This window comes from Tachypleus tridentatus, chromosome 6 (assembly GCF_004210375.1).
Source record: "Tachypleus tridentatus isolate NWPU-2018 chromosome 6, ASM421037v1, whole genome shotgun sequence".
Lineage (NCBI taxonomy): Eukaryota > Metazoa > Arthropoda > Merostomata > Xiphosura > Limulidae > Tachypleus > Tachypleus tridentatus.
The window spans coordinates 24,702,120-24,723,251 of record NC_134830.1 but is presented as its reverse complement, the minus strand read 5'-3'; the positions used below and the strand labels follow the sequence as shown (position 1 = coordinate 24,723,251).

At 33.0% G+C, this 21,132-nt stretch overlaps 1 protein-coding gene across 1 annotated transcript in view; it reads left to right on the top strand.

The window, feature by feature from the left end:
• The window catches only part of gkt (tyrosyl-DNA phosphodiesterase glaikit), an 86,960-nt gene that overhangs the window by 57,387 nt on the left and 8,441 nt on the right, over positions 1-21,132 (top strand). Inside the window, exons 8-13 of the mRNA XM_076503773.1 lie at positions 1,091-1,261; positions 2,511-2,589; positions 9,435-9,614; positions 15,475-15,590; positions 19,736-19,843; positions 20,386-20,488. Of these exons, the coding sequence (XP_076359888.1) occupies positions 1,091-1,261; positions 2,511-2,589; positions 9,435-9,614; positions 15,475-15,590; positions 19,736-19,843; positions 20,386-20,488 (757 nt within the window). The remainder of the gene's footprint in view (positions 1-1,090; positions 1,262-2,510; positions 2,590-9,434; positions 9,615-15,474; positions 15,591-19,735; positions 19,844-20,385; positions 20,489-21,132) is intronic.

Here is a 21,132-nt window from a genome sequence, read left to right as displayed (position 1 = left end):
CTGATAGAAATACAAATTTACAATGTAAATTCGTATTTTGTAAGTATTGTTAGCTGTTAGATGAAGTGTGTGAGTGTTTTCTTATAGTAAGGTCACTTTGGGCTATCTGCCGAGTCCACCAGTTAGATGAAGTGTGTGAGTGTTTTCTTATAGCAAGGTCACTTTGGGCTATCTGCTGAGTCCGCCAGTTAGATGAAGTAGTTTCATTCATACAATTTTTCCCACGTTCCATAAATCATTTAGTCCATTTTATCAGTGGTCTTTTGTAAGACTTATGACTATACAGTCAGAAACATGACAGCTTATTCATATTTGACACTGTACATTGGCAAAAACTGGATCTTAAATGTGGGTTATTTTATGTAAAGTATTAATTCTGCAAAAAAAGTGGTAATAATGTTCTGTCTGATCAGCACTTTCATAAGTTGAAGTTATATTTTTGGAATGGTAGTACTTTGTTCTCTTCTACTGCAGATATTCAGTTACCATTCACAATAATTTACAAATTCTCAAGTAATGATAACAATGAAGTGATTAAAGGTTGAGTTGTTTATGTCATTGTTTTTACTTATTATACATTAAACCTAATTAGTGAAGTACATTAGATGCCAATATTCAGAAAATTATAGAATTCCATAGTGAGGATATGAAATGATTACAGATTCGCTGTTGATGTCTTGTAGTGGTGCTATTTTTAAGGAGTGTGTAAATGTTTATTTGTCATTCATAGAAGACTAATATGAACAATAATCAGAAACTATAACAACATTAAAGTTGATTTATCGTATCAGATTTTGAATATAGAATGGCTCAAAATTCATAATTTCTTTAGGTAATATAACTAGCCAGTTATCCAGGTAAAATGAGTTAATTACAAGTAACTGGTTTTATGATCAGTAAACCAATTATTATTAAATCAGCATGTATCTGTCTTGATGCTTTTTCTAATATAGGAACTGTACAATTTCATAAATGTTTAAAACAGTGAGTGTTCACTTAAAAAAAACTAAATTATGTTTAATTTTATGACTAACTATTTATGCATTTTGTGTGTGTGTGTTTATATATATATATATTTTTTTTTTTCCAGGATTTGGATAAGTCCACTTTTCCCTTCTCTTTTGGGTGAACATTCTGCACATAGAGGAAATAGTGCCACTAACTTCAAAGGTGATTTGCTAGAATATTTGGCTTCCTACAAACATCCAGATATTGATGAGTGGTGTAAACATATTAAAGGACATGATTTATCTAGCTCAAGGTAAAACAATAAGTAATTTTATAGTATAATGAAGATTAGAAGAAAACAATAAAATATGTGTTTGTGTGTGCACATATGTATATATGTGTAATATATATTTATATTTATTATAATATTTGTTAGTTTTTGTCTGTCTAAAAATTCAAATTATTTTAACAAGTGTAAACAAAAGGTATATGCAAATATACAACATATGAGTTTATCAAAGTTTTTAAAATTATCTAAATTTATGTTGAAGAATAACATTATAAACTTATTTATTGATAGTACTAGGTAAAGTTAAGTTTATCTCTAATTGCATAAGTTAGTGTTAACTTATCTCTATTGAATATGGTCTAAACTGAATGAAGACGTTATTAATGTTAGGCCTAAGACAAATGGACTTAGATTTTAGTGTCTGCAATTAGAAATCTTTTGTACTCTTTTAGAAATCCTTTATTTAAGAAGTACTCTTACAGTAAATATACTAATTCGATTGCAGATGTTTTACAGGTATTTGCTAATATGTGTGTATCATAAAGAAAATACTGATAAAGTTAATTAAACTTTTCTTTTTCTTATTTTTCAATTAATTTTTTTCTTGATAAAACTTTATAGAATGGATGGCAACTTCCACCTTTTGACTTCAAAACAGAAGACTTTCGAAATGTCATCCTCTACACTTGTATCTCTACAACAGACAGTTGCCATCCATTCTACAAAGTTTCATCATGAATACTCTGTTTAAACAATCTATCAAATAAATTTTTTCTTATTCTTTACTTTGGAGAGTAGTCACCTTTCCACAACTGTCTGCAGGCACTGAAGGGTGATACAGATGTGGGACATTGTGGACTTCAGCACCCACATCTCGCTTTCTTAATTTCTATTTCTGTATGTATTGCTATTCTTTTATTTCTTATGTGGGACTGGTGAATGAAGGTTAAGCCTGATAGATGGTGTATCCCCACATCAATGTGGGTTCTACTTCTCAGTCACCTCCAAAATCTAGGTATCATTTTATAATCTCACATTATAGCTTGTGCCCTGGGATCTTTTCTATTACTACAGCATTTTTTGTTTATTATTTTTTGAGTGACTTTTGTTTCAGCTTCTTTTTTAGGTTATAACAAACTAGTATATTTATATATATAGTACTGTAAATATTTTGCTGGTTCAAAATGTCACGCAGTAGTTTTAACAACTAAATCATCCAATAGTCAAAGAAAGTGTATTTTGTCTAAGTTTGAAATAAACCTTTTTATTTTAGTGTCTTCCTTATTGGATCTATACCTGGTCGACACCTAGCTGAACGTAAAACATCTTTCGGCCACCTCAAATTAAGAAAGGTAACACCAAAGTAAGATTGATGTGTATTTATTTTTAGTTAGAAAGTTTGCATGTAATTTGAATACTACACAATTGAATATATTCAATGGAAAATAAACTTGTGTTTATCTTATGTGTTTCTAATAAGCATTTGTTAATTATGTGCTCACTTTATTTTATCATTTATTATTATTATGTTTTTTTACTATTCATCATCTTTAATTTCTACCACATATTTAGTGGTTAATGTTTAACATACACCTGGGTAATGGATCTGGGGATTCATGGCTTATCACCTGTTGGGGCAAAAATACACTCTGAACCCTGGAGCCCTTGGCATGTTTTAAGAATGATAACAAAATCTCACATTTTCTTCAGACTAGAGTAACCTAAGAACTTACAGTTGGTGCTGTTGATTAGAATCTTTCTAATTTTTTCATTGCTAGCGTATTAGATTGTTTATATGCAGATATCCTTTGTGTGGCTGTGTGTAAAATTATGAAACTATCATTCTGTTTTCTCTCTAAGTAACATTCATCATTTGCCTAATATACAACCATTCAGGTGATAAGCTGGATGGTTTCTTGCATTTTTTATTGTCTTTACTGTCAGAATCAGACTACTCATTAACAGCACATAGAATTTCTTGTGTTATAGTCTGTCATATTTGAACATATTTTCTCTTAATTGTTGATAAGTGTTTACTTGCTTTTGTGTTTGGCAACACCCTTTTCTTGGTTTTCCCTCAGGATTGTTTCATAAGATGTACTCTAAACTTGGTTAAAGTTTTTTCATGTGATATTGTCCTCTTTTGCTTGGAAGTTAATTCCAGCTCTCTTGTTAATGGCATAAGATATTTATTAAGAATATTACTCAGATTTTTGTTTTCAGAGTTGTGTGATACAAATTGGCTGAAAGTATTATCAAAATGTGAAACTTTTTTCAGGCCAGTGGTTTTGTTAAACACACACCTGAACAAGGTGTACAATCTTTTGTGACACTAATTGTTACTTCTAACTGTTGATTCTGTCTGGGTAATGCAGTTGTGAGGTATTTCCTCCAAGGCTAAATTACCTGTTTTCATCTTGAACTTTTGAACTTTATGTTGTTTTGATGTATGTCTGTATATATGGTACAGTGTAGGTCATACAAGAGGTCCTTTAGAGTATAGAAACATTCAAAAACTACATATATACACTGCTGGCCAAAAACTTAAGGCCAATGAACATAAAGAAAAAATATGCATTTTGCATTGTTAGATTCAACTACTTATTTGAGTAGAGCTTCAAAAGATAAAAATAACAAAAGGGAAAATAAAAATAAAAACCTTTTTTAGCATTTAATAGGGAAAATGTGAACACTATGAAATTGGCCTAAATACTAGATTGTCAAATGTTTAAGACCATACTGAAATGAAGCGTTAATTGGTAAACCCGTAACGAAATGTAGTCAATTGTGTTCAAGCATTTGCGTTGTCAACATCTCCCACTGACATCTCCTGTGTTACATTAGGGAAAAACATGGCAAAGGCTAAAAAGTTGATAGAATTTGAACATAGCAGAATTGTCAAGCTGCAAAAGCAAGGTCTCTCTCAACGTGCCATCACTGATGAGATTGGGTGTAGTAAAACTGTTGTTGCAAATTTCTTAAAAGACTCTAAGGGATACGGAACAAGAATTTCAAGTGGTTGGCCCAAGAAAATTTCATTGGCGTTGAGCAGGAAGATTCGACGGGTTGTCTGGCAAGACACCAGCCAATCGTTGAATTATATTAAGGCCCTTATAGACGCAGGATGCAGCTCAAGAACAATAAGATGGCATCTATGAGAGAAAGGCTTTAAAAACCATAAACGTCTTCAAAGGCCACGCCTCCTTCCACATTACGAAACAGCTTGGCTAAACTTTGCTGAGAAGCATCAAACATAGGACGTATAAAAGTGGATGAAGGTTTTGTTCTCTGATAAGAAAAAATTTAACCTGGATGGTCCAGATGGCTTCCAACATTACTGGCACGATTAGGATATCCCACTGGAGACATTTTCTGCACGACACAGTGGAGGAGGTTCCATCGTGATCTGGGGTGCTTTCTCCTTCCATGGAACAATGGAGCTTCAGATTATAGAGGGACATCAAACAGCAGCTGGCTACATTGGCATGTTGGAGAGAGCATCATCTCCCACTGACATCTCCTGTGGTTTTGCTAGATAGTAGGTAGGGACAGTGGGAATCTCATTAATCCTTTGATTGTGTGGCTGGAATGCTAACTTCAAGAGGTAAGTTTTCAACTTACCTCCAAATGGTAGTACCTTATTTTTATTTCAATTATTTTTTTTTCTTTACTTTGGAGAGCAGTCACCTTCCCACAACTGTCTTCATGCAGTGAAGGGGGATGTGAAACGTTGTGGGCTTGAGCAATCACATCTCGCTCTCCTAATTTATATTACTATATCTATTGCTACTCTTTTATTTCTTATGTAAGACTGGAGAATGGAGTTTAAGACTGATAAATGGTGTATTACCACCTCAATGTGGGTCCTACTTCTTCAGTCACCTCCAAAACCTAGGTTACATTGTATAATCCAACATTATAGCTTGTGCCCTGGGAGTTTTTCAATTAATGCAGCATTTTTTGTTTAATTCAATTTTGTTTAGGCTTGTTTTTAAGTTATATCAAAATAATATATGTAATATATGTACATGCATACACACACACACACACACACACACACACAGGGTAGGTCACACAAGAGGTCCTTTAGAGAAAAAAAAAAGAATGTAAAAACATTCAAAAGCTACAAATTGGAGGAATATTTATTCAAAATTTGTGTTCCATCTTATGGAAACTAAACACCAATTATATTTAAAAAAAAGTTTTAAATATCTATAGAAAAAGGTTAAAAACTAAATTGTCTGGAAATCTTAGAAAAAAATAGACTTGCCTTAGGATGAATGTCCAGGTTCCTAACCAGTTCTTAGGTTAAACATATATATACTTCTTTAATAGTTATTTCAGTCTGTGTCTGATGATGCCTTTACTGATGAAAACCATAATAGCAATAAATAAAATGTACAGTTGCTTTTGTTTATTTTTACTAAGTACTGATGGTTTCAAATATTAAATTAATTATTTAGCAGTAAATTGAAATAGTAAAATTAGTGGAAAGACTTGTACAGTTGTATATCTTGTTTGTTAATTAAAGTAATACAAAATATTGTAGTTGGACCATGTTGAAATATTGGTGAATTATCTGACTAATTAAAATTCACAGACAGTTGTCTAGGTATAAGAAATATAAACATGATATACTGAGTGTTGTATTTTATTGTTGTTCTCAAATAATTTTGTAACATTGTTTTAGTACAAGTTACAGTTAAACACCAATGAAAACACAGGATAAGTGTACTAGGGAGGGCATAAAGTAACATTTGTGCAGTGAAATTTTGAAAATCACACCTATCTAGAAATGAACTTGTATCTGGAAGAATCTTGAATCAGCTCATATGTAGGTACCAGTCTGCAGTCTTGACCCGGTTCCTTTTCTGCTGAAACCTGGCACTGTTTCATAACAAGCATACAGTAGTGGAGGAAATAGTCCTCGTTCAAATAATTATGTGTTGGATGTTGTCATAGAAATTACAACATGGGGCTGCACATATAGGTTTAGTAAAACCCCAATGGAAAATGAGAAGTGAGAGGCATTTTCTATGGGCAAATACGACATAACACATGTGAAGTCCATAAAAGTGTTGCTTCACCAAGGAAGTTTAGTAATAACTCTTTCTCTAATGGTAGTTTATAAAGAGTAATGTTATGGGTTCCTTCATGCATACTGGGTCTCCTACTCTTACCCATTAGAGTAATGTTATGGGTTCCTTCATGCATACTGAGTCTCCTACTCTTACCCATTAGAGTAATGTTATGGGTTCCTTCATGCATACTGAGTCTCCTACTCTTACCCATTAGAGTAATGTTATGGGTTCCTTCATGCATACTGGGTCTCCCACTCTTACCCATTTGACTGATGTTATGGGTTCCTTCATGCATACTGCGACTGATGTTATGGGTTCCTTCATGCATACTCTCCTACCCATTAGAGTAATGTTATGGGTTCCTTCATGCATACTGGGTCTCCCACTCTTACCCATTAGAGTAATGTTATGGGTTCCTTCATGCATACTGGGTCTCCCACTCTTACCCATTTGACTGATGTTCCTTCTCTCCAAATTGAAAATGACCAGAGTAGTGATGATTTTTACCATTTATTGTCTCCCACCAGGGGTTGCTCTAGACATAGCTTTATCTGTATTGGAAAATCCTCACTCTTCTAATATCTTTCTTGCTTTCATTTTGCAAGAATGCTGTTTTCTTTCTCCATGTCATGTGATTTGATTCTTCCTCTGTTTTGCTACCTGAAACCAGCACTCAAGATCATTGTGCTTTTCCTTCCTTGCTTAACTTATTTCTTAACTAACTATACACCCATACTAACGTGTTTCATCCTTCTCATCTGCTTGACTAGTTTGTTCTGGCCTACAGCCATTCTTCATTTCTTTTCCTCTCTTCTGAGTCTTTAGTATCTTTTTACCTGCTTGTATGTGAACCCTCCCAATGCTTGAATGAGAATGGCCAGTCAAATGATTAGTGTTACTTGCTCTGGGTAAATCTGACATTAAACAGTTTTAGTAGATGATCTTGATTTGAGAGAATAATTTAAATCCAGTACAAACAACAGCCCATCATCCAAAGCAAATACACTCAAACACATTATGTTTGTGTTAATTTATATGCAAAAACAGCTCGTTTGGGCTGAGAAAACACTTTTACATGTAAACTTTTACATGTACACTTTTCTAAATACACTCAAACACATTATGTTTTGTGTTACATTGTAATAAATATTATAGTTTTTTTATTATACATTGTGTCCATTAATATCATTCTTATAAACTAAGATATTTAGAAAAACACAGTATTACTTCATAATGGTTATCTTGTTGTATCTCTTGTTATTCTACAGACCAATTGCATGGCTCTAAAATACCACACATGTATATTTCTTTTTGGATGATTTATGATTAGTTTATTTATGTAATATTCACATCTATTTTCTTTTTAAGAATATATGATATGTTCTTGTGATGTGTATGGATGTTGCATTTCTTTGTGCACTTGTATACATATAGATAATTTATGTTAGGTGTGTTTTGTTCAGTTTAATTTTAAAAGGTTTTTTAAGTCTTGTATTATGTCTTGTTTTTGTTTGAAGGTTTTACTTTAGGTAGTTTTAATAATGACAGGATATTTTTATGTTTTAAGGTACATCTGTGAAGAATTTTTCAAATATAATTTTGCATTAAAGGAATTATTTTCATTGATGGGGATTCATATGTTTTATGTTTTTCAGTTTCAAGGTTTACTTATAGTTTTTGTGCATAATTTTAGCTATGATTTCGTGAAGAGAAACTAACTTTTGAAGAGTGTTTATTGCTTCTTGTACTCTATATTGTGATTCTCTGTCCCTCCCAAAGAAAGGTGGGATATCTGTGTCACAGCCTTTCAATTTAATTCTCTCATTTATTGTAATTATAATCTTATGTTTGCTTAAGAACCTGTATCATTGGACAAACGTTATTATTAAGTGACAATGAACTACTTTAATGAGGGAGAGGATGAATGCATTAGCACAAGACAACCATGACCAGGTTGATCTGATAAGTTGTTTCACAAGACAGTACCATGCCTCCTACCAGTTTAGTTGATCACAAGACAGTACCATGCCTCCTACCAGTTTAGTTGATCTGATAAGTTGTTTCACAAGACAGTACCATGCCTCCTACCAGTTTAGTTGATCTGATAAGTTGTTTCACAATTTTTGATTTTTTTAAGTTAAGTTTGAACATACAAAGGTCAATTTCTTCATACTTTAACTGTGCAGATTTATTTTTATTTGACATTAAATGAGCCATTGTATAATAACCATAACTGTAGCTTCATTCATAACATTCCAAAAATAGACAACTGTTTTATGTGTTTCTGAATTGGTGTAGAAAAAACAACACTTCATAGTATAAAGTAGTTGCTAGATTTCCAATTCTATGAGCCCTAAGCACTTACTTTAGCAGTGATTAGTGTGACTGAGAAATCACATATACTGGAGTTATAACAAGGCATAATGACTGTTAGTAATCAATATAAATCTTACAAATTTATATTTTTGTAAAAAATAAATGTTGAGTAGCCACAAAACTGAAAAAAAACACAGCAGTTTGAACAACAATATACATGAATAGATTCAGACTAGTGAAAGATACCAGGACCAAAGAGAGAATATTTATGTGTTTTTGCAATGTTGAGGATGGTAGATTGGCTAAAAGCTGCTAAAATATAACAAGTCACTGTAGAATAAATACACCCTCACAACTGTGGTTAAACAGTGTGTGGAATTCCTATAAGACTACCAGTTCAGTTGATTGGAGACTGTTATAGTCATAAAAGAACTGGTAAGCCTTAACTTTACAAGTGAATGAACAGCTCAGAGAAGCAACTCTAAGATAAATGGTGTGGTTTGTTTATCCTCATTGCTACAAAGTTGTCCATGTCAAGAACATATAGATTGGTTAAATAAGCATGCAGGTAAATTTCTTGTTTGCAGACTAATTATTCATACTGCTATCAGATATGTAATATACATATTTTAGTAGTGCATAGAACCAGTTTCAAGACGAATCATTAACAAAGTTTTCTAATATACCTACAAGTAATGTGTACTGCCAAGTTAAATATATTGACCAATATAAATTATTAATTTCTGGAACTGAATTATTAATTCTTGAAATTGCACATTTTGTTTTATTTTGTTATTCAGGTTTTGAACTTACATGGACCAGAAAAATCTTTGGTAACTTCCTCTTGGCCAATTATTGGTCAGTTTTCCAGCATTGGATCACTTGGTACTGAGCAGAATCAGTGGTTATGTGGAGAATGGCTTGCTAGTCTTGGAACTGTTAAGGGTTGTAGTTTGATGTCAAAAACACCTTTGAAACTTGTAAGTTTAATTTCAATAATTAAACCTTTTATTTAGTGAAAGAAAGTTAAAATGAGGGTGAAAGTAAGTTGCTACTCATATCTTGGCACTATAAAGAATTATTACCTCACATTTATTGCTATACAAGTTCCAGCATGCAGCAAAACCTTTGAACAAACTTCCTTCCCTGCAGGTGTTAATATGTATTGTTCTAAACTATATAGTGTAATCATTATTAGGTTATAGCTTTCCATAAATATAAGAGTGACATATTCTTTATGAACGCTAGCATTTGAACATTTTCTTTCATAAGCATTACTTGTCTTCAGACTTGTTTCTTTTTCCATAACATTTATCAAAATTTTTGTGTATTAATAACTCTTGATTGTTTTTGTTTTTATAGTCATTACTGTTCAAGATATGGTCTCCTTTTTCATTCATTTTCTTGTGTGTGTGTGAAAGAACAATACTAAATTTTAAGATTGTCAGATAGAATTTTCAAATTATCTTCAAGTTGATTTTGTTTGAATCAACTTTGTACTTTTAGAACGTGGCTCATTTCCTCTCTAACTGGTATCCATAAAAAGACAGACTTCATTTTTTAGATGTTTTTACAAGAATGGACCATCACAACATGAGTTTTGTGAAGCATCTAGATTATACATTCATGTATCCACATTTCTGACACCTCTTAAGGTTTTTAATTCTCTCTCACAGGAATCATCCAGGACTCTTAACGGTTACTGGAAATACCCTTAGGATCAGTGATATTACTGCCATTGTGCGCCATATGGCTGGTCCATTGTGATTTTGGATTGAAGATTTTTGGCATCTGTTACTTTATCTGAACTTTGCCCCATATTGTATTTTATCTCTGTTGTTTCCACACGTTTGTGCTTGTTGTTCTCTCTTTCCAAAGTGGGTCAGGTAGTCTTAATTTTATCTTTCACTGCTTTTTATTCCATAGGTATGTCTTGTGCTATTCTTTTTCTTTGGTAATTTTTTGCTGCATTTTAGACTCCTTTGTTCCATGAATCTCCTTTATTTGAATTTCTTCTTTCAGTGTAGTGGGTCCTACCAGGTTTCTTTTCATAATGTCCTCCACCCTTCTGTTCTTTGTTCTATTGTTATTATTCATGGTCCTTACACCACTCTTTGAGAGCTAACCATGATTGATCCTGGAGAAAAATTGTTGCTGGAATCACCTGTTGGATCCAATTCTTCGGGGGCTTTGCTCTCTCACAGTTTCTGTTGGTCTACAATCAGATGATTTTTTTCTGTAGTTCTTTTCTCCATCTTTTCTGTTTTGAATACTATGGGACAATTCTCAACCCCTTTTTGGGGATATACTCTTTTCTTTTTATCATTATCATGAAGGTGGAGGTTTGATAGCTAAATATCAGTCTATTCCACATGATCTGATTTTGGTCTTCAGTTTTTTTCCACATCCTATTTTTTCTGCCAATCTTTTGGTTCTCTGTCTTTCCATTTGAATTGGCTACAGTCTATCTTTTTTCTTTTTTTTAATCACTTTCCAAAATGGCTTCCTTTGTTGTGACCTCCTTTCTCCTTCAGGAGGCACCTCATTTGTGATGAATGATTTGGTTCCCCATTTCAGTCTCAACCTTTATCATCTTGTATTTCATTCACTTGAGGTGATAGGGGGTTCCCTTTATATTTTGGGCAGGCTCAGCACCTATTTCTTTGTCTTTGTGACTTATTTTTTCCTTCTCAGAAACCATCACTTTAATGAGCAGGTTCTTCTTTGTCCCTGATTGTCCCACAGTTTGGGTTGCTTGGATGGCTGTTTTCTCTATTCGTTCTCCTTTCCTTTTCTTCCCTATATGCTCAGCCTGATCCAGGTCATTGTCTGTATAGGCTATTTGTTATTATCTTACTCGTACTGTCCCTTTTTAGGGTACTTACCAGTGTCTTTTTTTTTTTGCCATGGGATTCCTTTTAATTTTGTCATTTATCTTTTACTACTTTCTTATACACCCTATCTAGCTAGTTTATTCTCCTAGGGGTGATAGATCTTTCCTTATATTTAATGTCTCCTCCCATCATATTTAATATCTTATGGCTTCACTTTATACTAGTCATCATTGTTTTCTGTATGTGATCATACAGGTGAAGATGTGGATGACCCCAGCACATTATATCCCATTGCTTACACAACAGGAAGGTTTCATCTACTCTGGCTTTCATCTCACTCCAGTTGCTGTTATTCAGTTGTCACAGTGGCACTGATGGGGAGTTATTTATTTTTCTTCATTCATTTTCAGATTTCACAACCACCTTATTTAAGATACATATATATCATAGAAATAATGGAACCCACTGATTGGCAGTTGTTGCATCACAAGGAATAATTACCCAACATCCACATAAAGTGGGGTAATATGTAAAATATTAAGCCCATCCATTTCTGCTCAGTGCCCACTCTTAAGATACGGTTTTCTGCATAACAGCTCTGAATGCCTCTATATTTTATCTCTCAGGTCATCCTGCACTTGTGGAAAGATAAAACAGATCTTAGTGTCTGATTTATGACAATGGTCTTTGCACTTCTCTGTTTTTATCTCCCTTGTAAAGTACAGGAGAACTCTTGCTTCTTCAGTTCCAAGCTGTTGGGGAAATTTATAAGGAGAGTTCCTCTTCCAGCAGTGCAATTCCACTGACTAGACACAACCATTGTTTAGGAAGTAATGCTGGGGTATTACTTGGTTGTGTATTACAAGATATTCCACTAAGTTAGGAACCAAGCCATTTCCACTACTTTCATCCATTCTGCTGGGTGTAGAGTTTGTCTTTGGATATAGATCTGGGATGCTTTTCATTGCACCTTATTATTATTATATGTATTTCTGTTTTACAAAACAGTCTCACTTATAACTAGCCATACCACACATTTATGCTTTGTCAGCAACCTGTTAAATAATGCTCAGATAAGTATTTTTAGTATCCACCCATATTAGCAACACTTTAGCACCATACTGAAGATTGTTGAGACAATTTCAACTGCTTAACTCCTCTCTTAACAACCAGTACCACTGGGCCAAGGGTATTTCCTGTTCGAGATCGATGCAGTCTTCCATTGAGTGCTGCTTCATGAATGTCCCACCTTTCCTTTCTAATGACCAGTATCACTGGGCCAAGGGTATTTCCTGCTTGAGATCGATGCAGTCTTCCATTGAGTGCTGCTTCATGAATGTCCCACCTTTCCTTTCTAATGACCAGTATCCACTGGGCCAAGGGTATTTCCTGCTTGAGATCGATGCAGTCTTCCATTGAGTGCTGCTTCATGAATGTCCCACCTTTCCTTTCTAATGACCAGTACCACTGGGCCAAGGGTATTTCCTGCTTGAGATCGATGCAGTCTTCCATTGAGTGCTGCTTCATGAATGTCACATTCCACCTTTCCTTTCTAATGACCAGTACCACTGGGCCAAGGGTATTTCCTGCTTGAGATCGATGCAGTCTTCCATTGAGTGCTGCTTCATGAATGTCACATTCCACCTTTCCTTTCTAATGACCAGTACCACTGGGCCAAGGGTATTTCCTGCTTGAGATTGATGCAGTCTTCCATTGAGTGCTGCTTCATGAATGTCCCACCTTTCCTTTCTAATGCTGTTTTCAGAAAAGAACTCGTCTTCTTTCTCAACACCCTTCACCATATTCATTGTGGGATTCTAGTTCTTTGTTGTGCAGATAGGTGAGTAGCATTTCTGAAGTTACCTTACCTGAAAATACATCTCAGATAGATATTTATATTTCTGTATTTCCTTCCCACATCCATTGTATTAAGTCTGCCTCTTTGAGAATAGCCTTTGTTGAAATGCTAGTACTCATGGTGATTGGTCCTCATGAATAATGTGTCACCCTTCTATTGGTGGAAAGCTATAGTCTAATGATGATTACATCATAGGCAGATGCAAATCCACATTGACAAAAGAGTAGAGCTTTGTGTATAAATGTGTGCATATATATTCAATGTAAATATAATACAGTGTGCTATAATATAATAGCATATGTATTCATATAAGCATTTTCATAAAAGCATTTTTAATATTTCTTATAGTTGTTCTATTTTCTTCTCTCTCTCCTCTGGCCACAGTAAGGCCAACCACATTCTGCCAACTGTGAAATGTCAAAGGCCTATTAATTTATAATTATGAATTTATTATGTTAATATATTTTTACCCCATCTATTTCTTATGAAGTTTGGGTTTTGACACTTCTACAACCCTCTTTCATTGTGCGGTCCTAAACTGTGGTGGTCCCCCACTGGTACAGCGGTAACTCTGCAGATTTACGATGCTAAGATCAGGGGTTTTGATTACCTTTGGTGGACTTAGCAGATAGTCCAATGTGGTTTTGCCATAAGAAAACACACATAGACTGTGGTGTGCCATGGTTTTTGCCTACTTTATATGAATCTAAATATTGTCTAAATAAAATATTTAACTACAAAATTCTGCCTTTCACTTTTGCCTAAAATCAGTCATTTTGATCATTTCAGGCATGCATGATTCTTGTGACTCTTTAAAGTCAACTTCAAGGATGGATACTCTGTCTGCAGTATCTATAAAATTTTCAGTCACATAGTGTTAGATATAATTTGACAGTTACCATCAGCCATCACCATGGTTGCCTATCTAATGCTTGAAACTGAGTTTGAAGATTTGTGTTTTGGAAGACAGCCTAAACATTTGCATAACATTTTTGACATTTGTTTAGCATTGTTCAAATCAATCATACAGAAAAGTTATCCTGTCAGCAACGTGATGTTTGAAAAGGCAGATACCCAGTATATAACAAATGATATTGGACATTACAATAGTCATAACAATAAGTTAAGTACTATGGTACATATGTTATACTTGCTGTGTAAACATTAAATAACATCCATGGCCTGCATACAGCTATATACCCATGTATGTAGTACATTATGTGACTTCATAAACCTCAGATTACATTAAAATGTGGTGTCAACAATTATATAGAGACAATTAATAAATTCTATGGCACATATGTTGTACTTGCTGTATGAACATTAAATAACATCCATGGCCTGCATACAGCTATATACCCATGTATGTAGTACATTATGAGGCTTCATAAACCTCAGATTACATTAAAACAGTTGGTGTCAACAGTTATGTAATGACTGTTTTTTGCTCGGAAGTCTAACATGATGTACAATGATGTTTTTAGTAATATTGTCCAGGTTTTAACACAATACACACACAGCCACTTTTGTTGTAAGTTTGTGTAACAGTATTGAAGAAGACCAAATGGTTGATGCCTATTATGAACTTTTTATGAACTACTACCATGGCAAATGACTATATTTCTTAATTTTCTTATTTTTAAATAAACATTTTGAAGTTAATTGTACACAAATGAATAGGTGTGACTGCAATTTAACTTAACCAGCTTACCTATTGGCTTCTTTAGAAAATGGCTACAAAGTAAGAAGAAGAAAAAACTCAGAAACATGTTCTTCATTATTTGATATGTACTCATTATGAACAGAATGTTCAAGCTTATGATGAATTTCTTTGCACAAAATAGGATTAAACACCTTTATTAGTAGACACCTACACTTTTTCTCATTCACAGTGTATTCAGTATATCATCACTGACTTATGAGACCTGATGAAAATTATAATGTTTATTTTGTTGTCTTTTATGTTCACAGGGGGTACCTAAGTGGGTCGGTAAAAGCATTTCACTTGTGGCTGAAATATAGTTTTAAAAAGCTCATTTCTAAGGACTTTATTACTGTAGATATGTAGTGTTCTTATTGTTTCTTTTTGTTCAAAATGTGTTATTTTTTTCTGAAGGAGTTGTGTTTTATTCCATTTTTCTGTTTCAGGTTTTTCCAAGTGTAAACAATGTGCGACAAAGTCTGGAAGGTTACCCTGCTGGAACTTCCCTCCCATATAGCATAAATGTGGCTAAAAAGCAACCATATCTTAGAAATTTTCTTTAGTAAGTGTAGGTAATTGTAATATTTAAAATATCTTGAAACTCACATCTATTATTTTTGACTTGTACATAAAATATCTAGGATATCTTATAAAATATTCATGTTGCTGACTCTTCGTTCTGTAGGATTAAATCTTGAAATCTCTGAACTGAATATTTCATTATTTTTTTTCAGTTTAGTAAAATATTTTAGATCATACATTTTATAAGTTTGGCTTTTGTTGGAGGTTACTTAAGATGTTCCATCTTAGAATGGTAATGTACAAACACTTATAGATTTGTTGTTGTGATTATAAAGAGTTTGGTGGGGATAACTTATTAAGTTTTACTTGAATGAATAAGATTTGTGGGTATTACTTTCAGTAAATTTCAAGTTAATCTTTAGACAGAAATTTATTGACAGTTATTAAGTTAAATATCTTGAGATGTTTATATATATCTAGATTTTGGAGTTAACCCTATTGCCATAGGTCTCCTTTATTACACATGACACAAGGTTTTAGTGTCATACACTTAAAAGTTTATTAAACTACTATTTATGTATGTTATACTAATTAGAATAGCGTAAAATCTTAGCTAATAATCTATTTTAATAGCAAACACCCTTGTGCAAATTAATCGAAACAAATAGTCATTTTACAATATTTTCAGCATGGTGGTCGGTGTAGGCTCACTGGACCCGCTGATTTCCTTTAATAGTCATTTTTTCACACAAATGGCATCATTAGCTGTGTTTTGCAGTATGGTCGATCTATTTTTGGGATATATGACGAAATTTTGAGGAATATTACGTCATTTGAAATTGTGTTAGAAGGGCAAGGAGACCAGTCAAAAACAACTTTTTACCAACTCAATGAAGAAAAAACTGTATCAGTGGGGTCTGAAATACAAGAACTGGATGCAAGAACAATGGAAGAAGGTGTTATTCAGTGACAAAACTCATTTCTTCGTACAGGGTCAAAGAAGTCTGCATGTTTGCAGATCTTCAGATGAGAAACTTCAAGAATCTCACATCAATCAGTTCGTAAAACATCCCCTGAATAAGATGTTTTGGGGATTTTTTTAGCTACTATGGCATCGGAAGCTTACATATCATAGAAGGTATGATGTGAGGACCACAGTACATCGAAGTTTTGCAGAGAATAGTCGTTCCAGAATAGAAAAAGAGATTTTCAGATGGATCTGGCATTTTTCAGCAAGATCTGGCTCTGTGCCACACATTGAAACTTGTGAAGAATTTTATGACTACAATGCGAATAAAGGTGCTGGACTGGCCTGGAAACTTTCCAGACTTAAATCCCATTGAAAATATTTGGGTGATTTGTAAAGAAAGACTTCAGGGAAAAGACTGTACTACAAAAGATAAGCTAATTGAGACCATAATTGAGGTGTGGTACCACAGTCCTAAAATTAGTAAAGATTGCAGTCAACTTGTGGACTGGATGCCAAAGTGGATTAATGATTTTCTGAAAAATAAAGACGGTCATATCGTGTATTAATTTGTGAGTAATTTTTGGATTCTCAGAAATAAAACTCAAAAAATTGAAAAATTAGTAATTTTCCATCTTGTTTCAATTAATTTGCACAAGGGTGTATAAAGTTGTTAATTCTACAAGACAATAATTAAAAAAAACAACTGAATTTCTGACATTGTGATACACACTCCACATTCTCTCATGACATTGTCAACTTTCCTGTTTTATTCATCATCCTGGCCCGGCATGGCCAAGCGTGTTAAGGCGTGTGACTTGTAACCTGAGGGTCGCAGGTTTGTATCCCCATTGCATTAAACATGCTCACCCTTTCAGCCGTGGGGGTGTTATAATGTGACAGTCAATCCCACTATTCATTGGTAAAAGAGTAGCCCAAGAGTTGGCGGTGGGTGGTGATGACTAGCTGCCTTCCCTCTAGTCTTACACTACAAAATTAGGGACGACTAGCACAGATAGTTCTCGATTAGCTTTGTACGAAATTAAAAAACAAACAAACAAACAATATTCATCATCCCTAAAAAAAGTACAATTTAAATGTAGATTAAAATTATGTTATTTATCTCTGTTTACAATACATGATCTTGTGTTTTGTAATGATGAGGCTAGTTTTTGTTGGAAGTGACTTGAGATGTTTTATATAAGGATGGCAATGTTCAAATGTAACTGAAAAGCAGCCATATCTTAGAAATTTTCTTTAGCAAGTATAGATGACTGTAATTTTTAAAATATCTTGGATCTCATATGTGCTATTTTTTATTTGTACGTTTTTATATTTTTGAGTTTTCAGTTTTGTTTGGTTACAGAGCTATTGAAAGAAAATCAGACCCCACCTGCCACACCCACTTCTCACATCTTTTTTTAACAGTTCTCTCTTTATGTTTAATTATATAACCAATATGAAGTCAAGGTTTTTCATGTAACAAATGATGTAATATGTAACATTATGTCCCAAATAGTTAAATGTTAATTTCATTCAGAGCACCAACATCATTCCCATGATAAAGTTAATGAATAACTTGGATGAAGTTTTAATGAGCCATGCATCCATGCAGCTTATGGGTATTGTCATTCAATATTGTAATATGAGATGCACATGTCCTGAATGATATACAGCTTACAATGCCATGGATAATAGTTAGACACAGTGCAAAGGACAATAACAACTGTTTAAAAAAATTATACACACACACACCTAGATCAACAACACAGTCAACAACAAACAAACAATAATAAGTCCCAAGATAAACAAACAAAATTTTACACTGCTGCATACCATATGTTCACATCATCAGCAAAAAAGTGATCAACATTTGGAAAAACACAACATTCCAGTAAACACTAAATTTATTCAAAACCCAGGTAAAAAGTAATGTTCATACTATGTAAAAACTACACTGATAAACACAACACCAACATTATTTATAAAATACAATGTGATAACTGCCATGACTTCTATATTGGAGAAACAAGTAGAAAAATGGAAACTAGATTCAAAGAACACAAAAAACACTTTCACACATTTTTGAACACTGCAAATAAACACAACACAACCACAGAGAACACACAGATACTAAGTAGGAAAACAAATATAAACAAATGCAAGATCAAAGAAACCCTACTTATACAACAGTTAAAACCAAAATTAAACCAATATAAAGGAAAACCTTTATACCTGTACTAATTAATAACCTAACACCTAACTGCAATGTTCCCTACAATACCATACCAGTTTACACTCTTGTCCCTAAGACGTGCCTGGCAATGGTCAGTTGCAGTCTCTCTCTTTGTTAATCTGAAGATGACCTGAGACAGTTGAAACATTGTTCTCTGCTTTATTAATAAAAATTTTAATATCCATACCAGCCATTCTGAGATGAATTTTTACATCAAGTGGGTTTCTCATCATCACAGGAAAACAATAAAATTTAGAACTATTTAGGATAATGGAATATAGTTTGATGTTACAGTTTGAAGTCATTCTAGAAAGACAAGTCATTTAGATTCATTTTGATTTTTTAGTGGTTAAAAGGTTGGTCAAACTGACCAAATTTGTTTTGAGATAGGGTAGAGAAAATAACAGATAAACTATTGTTTTACTAAAAAAAATATGAAATGCACATAGGAGGTTTCAGGGATTATACAAAGGAAATTTGAGATTTTGGAGATGAGGAGAAGTATTTTTAATTTTAACATCAAATTCACTTTGCACATGGACTATTCAAAAGAAATATGTTCACAGACAAACCTTATATTATTTTAATAAAAGTACATCACTAAAATATATGATTTTTGTATGTGAAAGATTTATAATAGTAACTGAAAGACTGCCAGATTTTATGTAGACAAACAAGCTATATTGAAAGTTAGAGGTATTAAATCTAAAAGTACTTTAAATGAGTACAAAGAGGATATGTGGCCAATCAAATCAACTGAGCCTGTCCTAAGAGAGTTAACAGGCCAAAGTACATAGATGTTTATTGTAGTTAGTGGTGTTATTTTACAGACATACTGTATTTTATTCATTACTTTCTATAAGTAGAGATTTAAGGTTTTTTGTTGTCTTTTCTGTTTAGTTGTGTTTTATGACCTTTTCTTAGTATGCTCTATCTTGAACGTTTTCTGAATTTTTATCATCTGTTTCATTTGTGTTATCAGCCAGTGGAAGAGTGACAGATTATCTCGTAGCTATGCTTCACCTCATATCAAGACTTACCTCAGAATTTCACCAGACAACAGCTCTATTGCTTGGTTCCTGCTTACCAGGTAATCAAGCAGTTAAGTTGATATAACATAGTAGTAAATTGCATTAGAACAACGTACAAAGTGCATTTTATACTTATAATTAAAAAAAACCTAATACGATTAACATTATAACTTCCATCACCTAAATCAAATATATGCATTACAAGGGTTTTTCCTAACAATTTAGGATGCTTACGATTACTTTAAAGCAATGTTATCAAAACTTGTGTAAAATTACTCTTTAGAGTATTAGGTGATTGGCTTTAGGAGTTACTGGAATTTTAAATCAGTTTAATGTTGGTTAAGGCTATTAATATATATTAAGAATTATTTTAATAGCGTTTATGCAGTATTTTCAGATATCAGATAAACAGATTAAATAACCAGTAGCTTTGCACTATTTTTCATTGCATTGTGAAACATTTCTAGTTTGACGTTTGGAATAATTCCTTCTAACAGATGTTTCATTGAAAACTGTTACAAAGTAAATCTGAGAAATGAGTTTTTAACTGTGTATTTAAAGTGTGACTTCAATAATATTGTTACATGATATGTTCTACCAGTGCCAACTTATCCAAGGCTGCTTGGGGAGTTTCAGAAAAGAATGGAAGTCAGTTTATGATCCGGTCATATGAACTTGGAGTTCTGTTTATGCCACAATATATGGTTTGTATTGACTGTACTAAAACTTAGTTTTATAAATTCATAATCAGAATCCTTGTATAACTTAAAATTAGAATAAATATTCTTGTTCATAAATTTTGTGAAATGCTAAAGTATTTGTCGTGCAAATTCCCAAAGAAGGTATTACAGTTTCTTATTGATGAATGAATTTCTATTTTAAATGCTACTGCTGTTTTTTAGAAAATTGTTAATTATCAGTGGTTAAATAAATGGCAGTTATAAGACCCTTTTATTGAATTATTGTACAAGGTTTTAATGTAGTGTTTTTATATTTATCCACAGACTGTTGTAAAAATATTTTATTTTTATCCACTGGATATAAACCTTTATTCATAAATTTTAGTTCACAAGTTTTAACAATATTCATACACTATAAATTACAGACCTTATTAGTATTCACACACTGGTTTTACTTTTGTTGAGACTGTAAGTTAAGTGTTAATATAATGTGTGTAGATACAGGGTTTTATTTTTATCCTCAATTTGCTGATCAAAGATGTTATCTTCGTTAAAAAGTTATTGATAATTTTTTAACTTTAATTACAAAATATGGGTTTTGTTTGTCCATGAACAATAGCTCAGATGTTTTTGTTGTTTTTATATGATATAAGGGTCTCAGGTTTGAT